At 36.8% G+C, this 13317-nt stretch overlaps 3 protein-coding genes across 4 annotated transcripts in view; 1 reads left to right on the top strand and 2 right to left on the bottom strand.

The window, feature by feature from the left end:
- Positions 1 to 13317, bottom strand: part of LOC125820905 (squamosa promoter-binding-like protein 8) — a 137761-nt gene that overhangs the window by 36389 nt on the left and 88055 nt on the right. The gene's annotated exons all lie outside the window — the stretch shown is intronic.
- Positions 182 to 11100, bottom strand: LOC125820811 (elongation factor G-2, mitochondrial). The gene is made up of 20 exons (XM_049500252.1): positions 10623 to 11100; positions 9123 to 9344; positions 8467 to 8588; positions 8236 to 8386; positions 7462 to 7533; positions 6639 to 6734; positions 6459 to 6547; positions 6308 to 6374; positions 5343 to 5381; positions 5066 to 5126; positions 4848 to 4957; positions 4666 to 4740; positions 4492 to 4560; positions 4287 to 4408; positions 3055 to 3180; positions 2454 to 2574; positions 2184 to 2284; positions 2030 to 2090; positions 970 to 1023; positions 182 to 496 (listed from the first exon to the last, which is right to left on the bottom strand). The coding sequence occupies exons 1-20, from the start codon at positions 11043 to 11045 to the stop codon at positions 395 to 397; spliced, it is 2283 nt and encodes a 760-aa protein (XP_049356209.1). The 5' UTR covers positions 11046 to 11100; the 3' UTR covers positions 182 to 394.
- LOC125820915 (uncharacterized) lies at positions 11664 to 13308 on the top strand. 2 transcript variants are annotated; one of them, XM_049500344.1, is made up of 4 exons: positions 11664 to 12040; positions 12232 to 12379; positions 12570 to 12666; positions 12998 to 13308. In XM_049500344.1, exons 1-4 carry the CDS (start codon positions 11733 to 11735, stop codon positions 13273 to 13275), a joined length of 831 nt encoding a protein of 276 aa, XP_049356301.1. In that variant the 5' UTR covers positions 11664 to 11732; the 3' UTR covers positions 13276 to 13308. The 2 variants fall into 2 exon arrangements, with proteins under 2 accessions (XP_049356301.1, XP_049356309.1); XM_049500352.1 differs by having other exon boundaries at positions 11724 to 12040; positions 12241 to 12379.

Consider the following 13317-nt stretch of genomic DNA (forward strand, 5'->3'; position numbering starts at 1 on the left):
ATTATGCTGTCAATATCAAGAAATTAAACTCTTTTAGAAGTGGGACACCATGAATAGTGGGAGGTACAGGTAAATTCAAGTCAGTACTTTTGTCTATTTCTTCTGTGTTTGGGGTGGGAAGATGGTTAGCTTTTCGCTTTTCAACATATCATTAAACCTCTCAAACTGCACTCTGTAATCCTTTCAACGGGAATACACAACCTACATGTATGTATATAAGCAATTATTTGTATACATTATGGAATGTTATTGTTTTATTCAGCATATCAAAATTGACTGACCAATTCTGGTCCTAAGGATTTCACAACATTGCTCCCACCCAAGGAGACAAATTCATAAAAAAAAATAATTTAACAGGATGTAGTTGCAGGAGCTTCAAAGGCACACCATCTTTTCAACTTTCTTTGCTGGCCTTGTATGCGTTAACAAGTTGCGTTTGCGTATCTCCTGAAACTGGGGCATGCTCTCTGTATTCCATTGTGAACTCACCTTTCCCCTGCATGAAACAAAACAATGATTTATATCACTGAAATTCACTAAACAAACAGAGCACAGAGGTTGGTATCACATATTTCTCCCTATGCATTATACGCATGATTAGGGGAAAAGGAAAAGAAACAAAGTTAGAGGAGATGAATAACTTTAATTTGTGATTTGATATTAAAGAAAAGGAAAGAATGTGTCTCACTTCACCTTAACACCTTAATGACATATTTTTCTACTAGTAAGCCTTGTGTCTTTGTGGCATCATAAAAGCGTCTTCAGAACGTGTTACTTTTTTTTAGGTTTCCACTCACTTGTATGACAAAATTAAAATTGTTTATGGCATTATCCATCATTTTTCTCCTGCCTTCCTTTCACTCCTACTATGTCCAAAAGCTTTAAAAAAAATTGGAATCACCTACGTCCTTCCTCTCCCTTGATTTGATAAAAAAGTTCTGTTGAGGAACTGGAAACAAAATTACTGACCTGTGTCATTGATCGAAGAGATGTTGAGTACCCAAACATCATGTTGAGAGGAACCTGAGAAATAAATAGTATAACCTCAGCTCTCAGAAGACAGAAATGAGATACTCATAACTAATGTAATAATACTTTCAGGATAAATGCATACTGTTCCAAGGCTGAAAGAAATCAAGAAAGAATTTTTCCTTTGTCCCTTACAAGCCATGTAAATTAGCAATTATTGCGCATCAGTCTCAAAATATACAAGCATATGCAAGTAAAACATGAAGAACACTAATCTACATGGAAACAATTTCTCATAACTATTCTATCTTTCCTTACACAACTTTGTCACACATACTTGAAAGCTATAATAAATATCACTGGGAAGTACAACAAAATCTGATAGGGCAGTAGGTAAAAAAGAAAGAAGTCAACCACAATAATAAAAGTTAAAGGCATAATATATAAACATGACCTTTAACTTGTCTTCAACGGATAACTATGCCCTCCAACTTTGAGTGTGCACAAGTAGGCATTTAAACTTGTATAAATTGAACAAGTAGACACACGTGTCCTACACGGCATAAGACACATAGGATGCCATGTAGGTTATAAAATTGCCATGTAGGACGATTGTATTCATTTATTCAATTTTATACAAGTTTAAGTGTTTACTTATGCACACCCAAAGTTAAAGGTCATAGTTGCCAGCTGGCGCCAAGTTAAGAGTCGTGTTTATGTATTATGCGAGAGTTAAACTATGATTACCAAGTGTCAGACACACGCCTTGTGACACGCGTGCCCAAAAACTACTACTAAGAAGCCCCAACACAAACAAGTAGAAGATGCATTACTACCAATTTTGTAAGCCACTTCTGTACCTAAAAAAGGAATGAACAATTGATTGCTGGAGCTGTACTCGGAAGTGGTTTTTCTATAATTACATCGCATAAAGTCATCCGAACAGAATATAGAAAGAGAGGATAGAGAACATGTATATAAACAGCAATACATGCTGACAGCAACAGGCACTAGAATCAATTCTAAATACAGCTGAAAGAGCAAAGAATGATAGACATACATTGGCAGTAATTACAGAGTCATCTCCTTCCTGGTCATTGCCGATTATGACACCTTTCCTCCTGTGAAAACAAGAAAAAGAAGGGGTTAGAAAAGCATAAATCACATTCTCAAATCTCAATAACAAGGTCTCAAAAAGAACTCAAAAGGATTACTTATTGATATCCCCAGTAACAGTGCCCTGAAATTCTGTTGGCACTTTTATATCCACCAGCATCACAGGTTCTAAAATGATAGGCTTGGCCGCAGTATAACACTGTTTTGCAATAAAATTAGTGATACACGTGAGCAACCATAAAATCACTGCAAGCATAGGCAACTTAGATAAAGCTCACCAAGCTAAGAAAAGAGAGGAAGGCTGGGAAGTTGGAGGTACAAACAAATATAACAGAAATAGTCTACGGTCAGTAGGATGAATGTCTTACCTGTCTAAAAGCATAAATAGAAGCTAATTTGAATGCAAGTTCACTTGAATCAACATTATGTGAGGCACCATCCGTCAAAACAACACGGATATTTTCAACAGGATGACCAATCAGAGAACCCCTGGAACACAGGAAGATCCAGATTTCTAATCAAATCAAAAACACCTAAAGAAACTAGTCCAAGCAAGTCAATGACCAAATCTCCACTGAATCATGCATCGACTAAGCTTTGATAGTTCATAAGCAATTACTATACAATACTCCCTCCGTTTCACAAAGAATGACCTTGTTTGACTTGGCACGGAGTTTAAGAAAATAAAAAAGACTTTGAATCTTGTGGTCCTAAATTAAAGTTATTTCAAATGTACAAAATTGCCCTTTAATCTTGTGGCCTTAAACATGCCACGTGGAAAGCTGAAAGTAACCAAAAAAAGAAAGAGGTCATTCTTTTTGAAACAGACTAAAAAGGAAAGGAGGTCATTCTTTTTTAAACGGACAGAGTAACAAGACAGGCAAGATTCTTGACTTGAAGAAAAAGCAGTAGGTGTATCTCAGAATCTCTAGGCAAGTCATACTTTGAAACTAGAGAAAGAAAACTTACGAATTGGCAGCCTCCCTGAAACCCTTTTCAATTGCAGGGACATAGTTTGACGGAATAGTTTGTCCAACAAGCATGTTCTCAAATTCAAACTTACTGCCTGACCCTGGTTCAAGAGGTTCAACATACCTGTGGAAAACAACACATTGAGGAAACATGAATATCAACAATGCCACAAAAATGAATAATGAAAATATAAACAGCTTACTTACCTTCCCAAACCAACTCCCTCAGAGTCAATTTAACATACTCTTGTTTAGTGCAGATTTAATGGAGGTCAATGTTGAATTACTCCTCAAAGTTAAAGCTGTGATCTATTATACCAGCCTAAGACAGTAGCCTATGCATGGGAATCTGTAACTGAGCCGCCAACTGTAAGCATTATAGATTTACAACCTAAGCTAGAAAGCGGAGCTTTGTTGTGGGGGAGGGGGGTACGGGCAGAGAGGGGGATTTAGTTTAGGTTACAAGATATAGAGTACTCTGTCAGGGGGATGCAATCGGCCGAAGTCAAGACATTAGAACAAATGAGGAGCCATATTTGCAACCACAAAGAAAATGGATCTCGGGCTTAACTTTAGAACCTGGCTCCTGAGATGAGGATTGCCCAAGACAATATAAAGAGAGCAATTTAGTCTCTTGATCAATATGGAACATTCTAAATACCACTCCACAATTGGGGATGGACATACGGAGCAAGGACAACAGCACATGGGAACCCAACAGTGGGTAAACCAAGAATAGAGATGATTTCCATCTGATACCACGTGAAGAACATGGATCTTGGCCTTACTCAACTCCAAAAACTAGCCTTTGAGGTGCCGCTTAATCAAAGACCATCTGAGACAATGGTCAATTCCCTTCACCAACGTAGGAAGCCCAGAATTGAACATCTGATGATTGGACAATATAAATTGAGGCCCAACATTGTGCAAACAAAGAAAAGGGATAAGTTTGCCTTTGCTACTCTTTTCTCACAACCCAAAGAAAACTAATCAACTTTATGATCTGGCACTAAAGAAGATACCAAATATTCTATGGAAATCATCAGGCATGTAATTAGTAGGGAAGGTGCAGGACAGTTGGAAATCATATAACTAGCATTAGCTCTCCCCGTTCTACTTGCCCATCATTTAATAATGGTAATTATTTATAGGCGCTTTTAAGTTGCATGCGATAAGCAATTAAGGAAATAGCAAAAGGGACTTGCCAAAATGATATACGTCTACACTTACCCAATTACTCTACCATATTGACCTTGCCCACCACTTTGCTTCTTGTGTAGATAATCAAAATCTGCTCGCTTAGTGATGGTTTCCCTGAAGTTTACACGAGGCTTTCCAACCTGAGCTTCAACCTAAAGAAACAACGAGATAGTAAGAAAAGGATCAAACAAACGTGATACCCAAAGAGCATGACTATTTGTGGAAAAAAATAAACCTTATATTCTCTCCGGATGCGCTCAACATATATGTCCAGATGCAGCTCCCCCATGCCAGATATGATTGTCTGCTCAGAAAACCATTGAGATGTTCAGGGATTCTCCCCATAAAGATCAATAATGAACATAACATTCAAAATATGGAGCCCCCATCTGGGGTAGACAAAAAATACCTCACCACTCTCAGCATCTAAACCCACACGGAATGTAGGATCCTCCTTCTGAAAACGATTCAAAGCTTTTGAAAACTGCCAACCAAACAGACACAACAATTATAAGAGGCTCAAAGAACAATCGCAAAGAGTGCACGCCTTGTAGACCCAACAGAACAACAGGTTCTACTATGACCACTCACTTGTCCACCAGAGTCTTTAGAAACAGGTGAAACAGCTAATGACATCACTGGTTCAGGGACATTCATAGAAGTCATAGTGTATTTGACTGATCCATCAGTAAAAGTATCCCCTGCAAATGGATCAGACCTAAGCATCAGAATACATCATAATGGAAAGAACTCTGCTTTTTCTCATTAAGTTGACTTGAGCTAGAGAATAGGATCCTACGACTTGTTACCTGAGGCACAATCTACGCCAAACACAGCAACTATCTGCCCAGCATGAGCCTCTTGGATATCCTATTATTAGAGTTGATATACATTTCTCAGAGTTAAGAAAGATGGGGAATTTAGATATACTGATAATGCAGGGAAAAGAATCCTTTTTTCCCTTCTAGATCTCTGAAAAATTCCTGTAAGGTTGATTCAATTTGAGAGTAACACAAAATATCATCCTAACATAGTAAGATTTGTATCTAATCAAGAAGTCAAAAGGACAAGGTGTGAGTGGCAAACCTCCATCTCATTTGAATGCATTCTAACCAAACGAGGAATCTACAAAAAAAATTAGTTGAACATCAGGTTATAATAGCAGAATAATATATAGACTAATTTTGCTAACAGTATGCAATAACGTCAAGCATAGTATACACACATCCACAATTGAGTGGGTGACTAAAAAAAAAGACCTACATGGGTTAGCAATCAATGTTGGTATCTACATCACAAAGTAGAGAACAATTCTGTTCAAATAATATTCCCCTTGCAAAAGTTCTTTACAACAAATAAACACTTCTAACTTCCTTTTGAACTACCCCCGATTCAACCAGCTCCAAAACCAAAGGAGCTTCTATTCTTGGTGTATATAGATACTTAACAATTACAAATAAATTTCCCGGATATGTAGATCCACTCTATTCATATACCTATTTGTAGGTTTTTAACAACTTGGTCTCTTTTTACTTCCCACGAGTATTTTTGCAAGTTCACATCTTTTTCCATTTAATCTAGGATCTTAGCTGAGGCCATATCTCAACCCAATTGTGCCTTCCTACCTGGATAAACTCTAAGTTCCCCTTTTTGTGCTAATAGCTGATGCTTTATTGCAGTAATTAAGAAACCGAGGCAGATGTTTTTTTTAATATGAATAAATTTAATGAAAATCTGCATCCCAGAATTGGCAGTTCACTAATTTTTTGCACAAAGTTAACTTTCAGTAAAAGCCAATGGAATGAATTCGTGAACAAGCAAAGCAAAAATACGATTTTCTTTTTCAACATTCGTAGAATAGAATAAACAAGAAAAATATTTTCGATTCAGTAAGATTAAAATTGTTCAGAGAAGAGTACATGTCACATGATTGACCAGAAAACCAAGAAAAAGCAGAATGTTTCATAAACGTGTGAATTTAGGAAACATGAATGCAACCATGAAAACATCCAAAAAAAATTGAGAAGGAAGATGAGCTCGACTGAACTGACCTTAATCTTCTTTCCCGTGTTCACGTTGATTATAAAATCGCCCTTCCGGATGACACCTTCATAGATTCTTTGATGGAAGATTATGTTAAAATGTGTGGTCCTTGCTAAGTGCACATACGGAGAAAACAATTGCACAAGAAATAAGTTATACCTTAAATAGGTCAATTGACCAAAACGCCCTTCCTCTAATTTAAATGCCAAGGCAACCAAAGGGCCAGAAGGGTTTCCGGTTAAGGTAACCTAGCAACAAATGAGCACGAGGCATTAGACTCTACATCTGTATGTGGAGAAAAGAAAGGTAAGAACTCAACCAAAAATATTATCAACTAACCTTCTCTTCGTCCTTTGTTTGATCCAGAGCATAGTTGCTAACTTCAACTGGACAAGGCAAGTAACTGAGAACGCCATCAAGAAGTGTTTGAACTCCCTGTTTAGCAGAAAATAACAGAAAGCATAAATCAAAAACTGCAACCACTGAATAAAAGAATTACACATTTAATGTCACTTGAAAATCAAGAATGGAATTGGGCATATTGTGCCAAACCAAGCATCAGCAAAGAAAATATAGCCAAGCAACAACAGGAATAAGTTAGAACTGCAAGAATGAGAACAGCTAGCAGGCATGGACCTAGATATACACCAGTAGAAACAAAATCCATGAGCAAGGAGATAAAATTTCACGACAAAACAATTAGCCAGACAAAATGTACATTGAAAAAATTAAGCTAAAAACGGAAAGGATGGACATCAAGTACTGATTGCTTCACAGTTGTAATAATTAAGGAATTAGTCTTGAGAAGAATATATCATGGTCACAGCAAGTTGTCAGAATACTTCTGCCTTCCATTTTCCTAAGCTCTTAAATGATCACATTGTAATTGATGAGAAATTTGATCCAGGTTCAAATGATCAACATTGATGAAAGATGACAGTTTTGCACAAGCCCAGTTATTTTAATATTCAATTTGGCGAGGTTGACCTAAGAAGAAAAATTACACCTCTGGAATTCAGTGGGAAATAACAATAATCATTCAGGTAAATTTATGCAACTTAAATGTTTTTCACATAAAACAAAAGCCCAAAATATAGCCAATATCAATTTTAGATCAAAATGTTGCATCCCATATTAAGTTACGCAGTGAAGAAAACAGCACCTTGTTCTTGAAAGCACTACCCATAAAAAAAGGAACAAACTTCCGTGCTATTGTCGCTCTCCTTATGGCTGCCTGATGAACACAGAAAGAAAATTAAAGAAACAGGGTAAGGGGAGAATGGATGTCCCAACAGCTAGATAAAGTCAATAGTCAAAGATCCATAACAGCACATTACTTTACCAATACCAAGTACTGCAATATTTATTGTATTAACAGTAGACATTAATGTAGGTTAAGCACTTTGACATAGTCCATGTTAAAAGATAGGGCTTAGCGTACAGTCGTGCATTCACAATCAATTGATCTAGATGTGGTAAAAACCCTGTCCACCACTAAAGAATCTCAGCTCCAGTCCTATGCTCACACAAATAACATGGTACACAGGAAAGAATATTACGCAAAAGAAGAGGAAGTGCCCTTCAAACTATCACCAAACCTCCCTCATTGTGCTTGTTTCAATTGAGAACCCACAAAGCATTCAACTGCTATAGGTCCACGATCTACAATGACTATGCTATGCAGCGTGAAACAGTCACTTTTAATTCCATCCCCGACATGATTACCAAAGCTTGCAAGTTTGGCTCAAAATTTGAAATTCGGTATTTATATGTCACAAATTGCATCCCCAAAGTACACAAGATATAAAAATCTACTATTTGAAAAAGAAACACGTGTCCTAAACATAATGTATACTTCTGAAAAGTAACAAATGGAAACACTCCACAACAAGGTTGTAATTTCCTTGTAAACAAGGTTGACTAATTGTGTACAGACCTCAAGATCAGCAGATGATATAGGTTCATCGTTCAGAAATGACTCAGCAAGCTTATCATCAACCTCAGAGACTGCTTCAATTAGCTCTCGCCGCTTCTCAGAAGCAATTGCTTTCATATCAGCAGGAATATCTTCTGTGACAATCTTCTCACTGCAAAAGCCAAAAATGAATATGAACCTCATAGAGCAAATTTACCTATCATACCTAACCAAACATCTTTAAACACAGACCCATTGGAACCATGGAAATAGTAAGCTTTTGACTGCACGAGATCAATAAGACCCTTGAAGTCATCTTCTAGCCCAATCGGAACTTGCACAGCAGCACTGTGATGCCGAAGCTTTGATCTTGCCTGTGCGGGAAGGAAACAGAGCAACTGAACATACTATACTCAAAGTTTCAAAGTACTAAACTGTTATTGAGAATTCACATAACAAAGTTCTAGAGGAAATCAGCAAACCAAGAGATAATATCAGTGATAAAAATAATAAGTGCTTCCTGCCAAAGAATTAAGGCAAACACACACAAGAAGTAAGTGAGGTCGCAGTGAATCAAGTAGCAGATGTTTATAACAAATATGATATTTTCTGAACACCAACATTGACAGACATAAATGCTTTCAGTTAACTGCAGAACTACAAATGCTGATTTCTAGCATGAACACACTGACTTCCTCTCCCCCCCCCCCCCCCCCGTTTTTTAGAGGTCTAGTGATTTGAAACTCAAATAAGTTTATTCTGTTTTAGTTCCTTCACATATGATGATAATGTCGCCCGGTAGCAAAAGCAACAAATAAAGGGCAACATTATTTAATTTATTTAAGGAAAAAAAGTTTTAAATTAAACTTTTTAGAAGTCTAATAGGCCTTCAATGATACATAACTGACCTGGTTAAGAACTTTCCAAGGGTCTGCCCCCATCCGATCAAGTTTATTAATAAAAGCAAGTCTTGGGACATCATATCTTCTCATTTGCCTATCAACAGTGATAGACTGACTTTGCACACCACCAACACTACAAAGAACAAGAATGGCTCCATCAAGGACACGCAAGGCTCTTTCCACCTCAATTGTGAAATCAACATGACCAGGTGTGTCTATTATGTTCACCTACAACAAGAAGCAGAAATAAAGAACTGGAACCAGAAAAATTACCACAATTTTATTTTTTATGACGAAACGGCTGAGGATTATTACAATATGCTTGACTCAAAAAAGAGAAAACATCTGCATGCAATATTATGATCAGTTTTCCTAGAGAAAAACCTAGGAAAAAAAAAACGGAAGTTATAACAATGTTTCATGTATCTCGCTTAGTTAAGTAAACTAAACATCCACCAAGAATCTCTAGTGAACCAGCCCTGACAATCTCATTTATATCATTTTTGATTGACTTGTCTAGTCAGCAGGAAATTTTAAAAAAAAAATTGCTATTCCTTTATCAAGAAATTGATAAGGGATAAAACAATCTCATCCCAAATCCTTGTTATAACTTGTACAAAAAAAAAAAACTTTTTTGTTTTTTCCTCCACAAAATATTAAAGGATCAATCAAAGACTGGAAAATCAAACTTCCATATAAACAATATTTATTTCATGGCTGCTCTATCAGAATATAGAGCACAAATACCGAATGAAAACCTACTATGATTCAGTTGATTATGTACTTGATCAAGGTTAATCCTTTAACTGAAATGTGGAGAAGGGAAAGTGGATATCTGATTGTTGGGAACAACAGAAAGGAAATAGACATACATATCTTTCTCCAACAGAACCCACAAAACGCTATAAGCATATTCTTTACTTTCTATCTACTACCAACAAGATAATGAGAGGAAATCAATTTTCCTCGCATTCTCTTCATTTACCTCCTTATATTCTGCAGGCAGAAACGCCAACCAGCAATGAAAGAGAGAAACTTTCATTGATCAATCTGATTGCTCTAAATGACAGTAGGAATAACCCTAATGTATTTGCCCTCGGGATTTAGTCAAGTGGTATGAGCACAGCACTTGGTGTGGATACGGCTCATGGCACAGATTCATACCTTGCCACATACAAAATCATGTAAGTTAAGTGGAGAAGGGTAGAGGGTTTTGGGCCATTATACACGAGTTTCGAACAGTGCGCCACTAGCCTTTGACAATTCAATTTCAATAAATCAAACCATTTCCCAGTTCTAATCAATTTTGTTACAAGCAACATAAACAATTTTAAAACCCAGCCGCGAAAATGATTAAGATTAGCAATCAATAGTGTTCAATACCAAATTAGCTACTTCCTCTCCATTCAAACAAGAAAACAATAATTTTGAAAAAGAAAAACTGCTGAGAGTAAAATAATAAATACTACTAGTTTTTGAAGGTCGAAAAGAACATTTTTTTAATACCTGGTGGTCCTTCCAAGTGCAGTAAGTAGCAGCAGACTGTATAGTAATCCCTTTTTCTCTTTCTAAATCCATGGAATCCATCTTTGCACCAACTCCATCTTTACCCCTAACTTCATGGATCTCATGGATCCGGCCCGTATAAAACAATACCCTCTCTGTCAGTGTAGTCTTACCGGAGTCAATATGAGCTGAAATCCCAATATTCCGCACTTTTTCGAGCGACTCCCTCCATACCGCATCTTTCTCTTCTCTCACTCTAGCGGTGGCACTGCCGGCGGCGTAGTGGCGGAGCTGGAAGTTTCCGGCCAATAAGGCGGCGACTGGAGTTGGCGGTGGGTGTTGAGGAGTCAACGGCGTCCTTTTGGTTGAGGAGCAGAGGGTGTAGAATAGGCGCGTCGTAGAGGATCTAGCTGATCTAGCCATGGGGGTTTAGGGTTTTTGGTTAAACCCTGTGGAAATCTGCTCCGGCGTGGGAGAAATGTTTCAAGACATTTTTTCTTAAAATATTTTATGAAAAATTTAAACGGGTCGGTTTCTTGAAACGGGTCAAATAGTTTAGTAAGTAAAATGTTACCCGCTCAACAGCGGGACCCGGTGGGTACAGCTAGTCGGGTTCGCAAAGCGACGCCCGGAAACCACGGTTGAAAAAAAAAAAAAAAAAAAAAAAACCCGCTCAACTGCCGTACTAACTACTTTGTAAATTACTGTAACTTTAATTTGTGAGTGAGTGACTAATATTAATTCTAGAGTTAAATTAACTTGCTTGGTTGTTACCTGGTGTTTGATATTTTAAAATTAACTCTAAAATAAAATTCATATCGCATATGATAGACGATATAAGTTGATAATATAGCAAATTTTTCATTTTATCCGAATATTTCATCCTATTCCATTCAACTTGATATTATTTTATCTCAATTCTGATTGAGATAAATTAGTCCAGAAATTATAATTTCAAAATAACTTAGCCTGCATATCATAATTAATAGTGCTCAAAATATCTTATCCAATACGAACAAAGAATACTACACCTAATTTTTTCTTGTTTATCAAGAAAATTGTGTAGATACCTGCACTTTCACAGGTTGACTTAAAGTATAGAGGAAAAAAATGGGAGGAGGAGCCATGTTGCCACTCTTTACAAGTACAAACTCCAACAATTCTTTCACTACCCCAACCCTACCCACCCTTAGGGACTCCAATTTCCAATCTCCCCCTTCTTTATCATCAATTTGTGAAATACCCTTTGGAGAATCTTGGACTAAGAATAGGTGTATTGATTATGGTTCAAACTCTAAGATTCTTGATATTGAACCTTTTGATGAAAAAGGAACACAAGGGTCTCCTTATTATGACTCTGTTTTTGGTTCTGTTCCTTGTAGCTGGGAGGTTGAAAAGGCCATGTCTGATCTCCAAAGGTAAAATCTTTAACTTTATAAGAAAAGTAACAGTTTGATGTATGTAGGTATAGTATTGAATAGAGTGTATTAGTAATGTTGGGATTATTTCTTATCCGTGACTTAATAACTCTTGTAATGTTAATACCAGGGCTTATATTATACTGTAAACTAGATGTCTAAAGCTCTGTTGGTTATACTGTTTACTGCAGTTTTATGAGTGGGTATTATGCTCCTAAAGAAGAGATGAATTGGGTTGAACCGATGCTAAATCCTTATCAGTCGACTCTGGTGAAATCACCTGGAAATGAAAGATTTTATGATGCTCTTTTTATGCTTCAAAATGAACCATCAATTCAGGTGTGTATTTTGACTAGTTGTTATCAGCTTACTTTGTAATGATGTGATTTCCAATGAAAATTTTACAAATCTCATCACACTGAGTTATTTCTGCTATTATTACTACTTACAGAAATTAAGAACATTGAGCATAGATGTTTAATTTCATTTGTCAGTTGCATAGACATATATCTCTTTTATTTGCATGTAGAGATTGGTTTGTTCCATAGCTTGTGACAGAGCTGTTTGGGAAGCCATGATGAGCAACAAGGCAGTTCAGAATCTTCAAGGCTCAGTCATATCTGCAGGTTTATATTAACTCCTCGTTGGCTGGTACTTTTCGTATTCCAATTTTGATGTTATTCCCTAGAGAATGAAGATATACAACTTACACAACTAGCTTAGTTTTGGTTTAGAATTAAAGGATTGGATTTGCAATGGGAATACTTAAAGAATCAACACCCTTATGCACTCCATGAGAAATGATAGGAAATTCCTATGTTCACCAGTTTATAATTTCTCTTTTTCTCCTTTTGAGTCCAAATGCTTCGCCTATTTGGTCATAAAATGTTGTTAAGTTTTCTGTATTGTTAGGAGAAGCTGTTGTTTTCACTGTTTCTTCTCTACTCCTATATGCAGCAAAAGAAGAAGAATCACAAAGCTCAACTGGGGAGTCAGACATCGGATCCCTCATAGTGAAATGGATTATGGGCATCACAACTTCCAGAATCGCGGAGCTGCTCCAATCATTTGGATCATTATTAAGTGAAATAATCCATGATATATTTGAACCAGACAGTAAAGAAAAACCCACTTCTGAACTCTCTCATCTCTTGGAAGAGAAGATTAGATCCTCTTTCCTTTTATCAGTTATTTTGTTGTTGATTGTGGTCGTCACAAGAACCCAAGGAACTTGATCAGCATCAAATCACACGACGACTCATTTGCTACATGCTTGA

Source organism: Solanum verrucosum, unplaced genomic scaffold (genome assembly GCF_900185275.1).
Source record: "Solanum verrucosum unplaced genomic scaffold, falcon-dt-bn FXZP01000020.1, whole genome shotgun sequence".
NCBI classification, from domain to species: domain Eukaryota; kingdom Viridiplantae; phylum Streptophyta; class Magnoliopsida; order Solanales; family Solanaceae; genus Solanum; species Solanum verrucosum.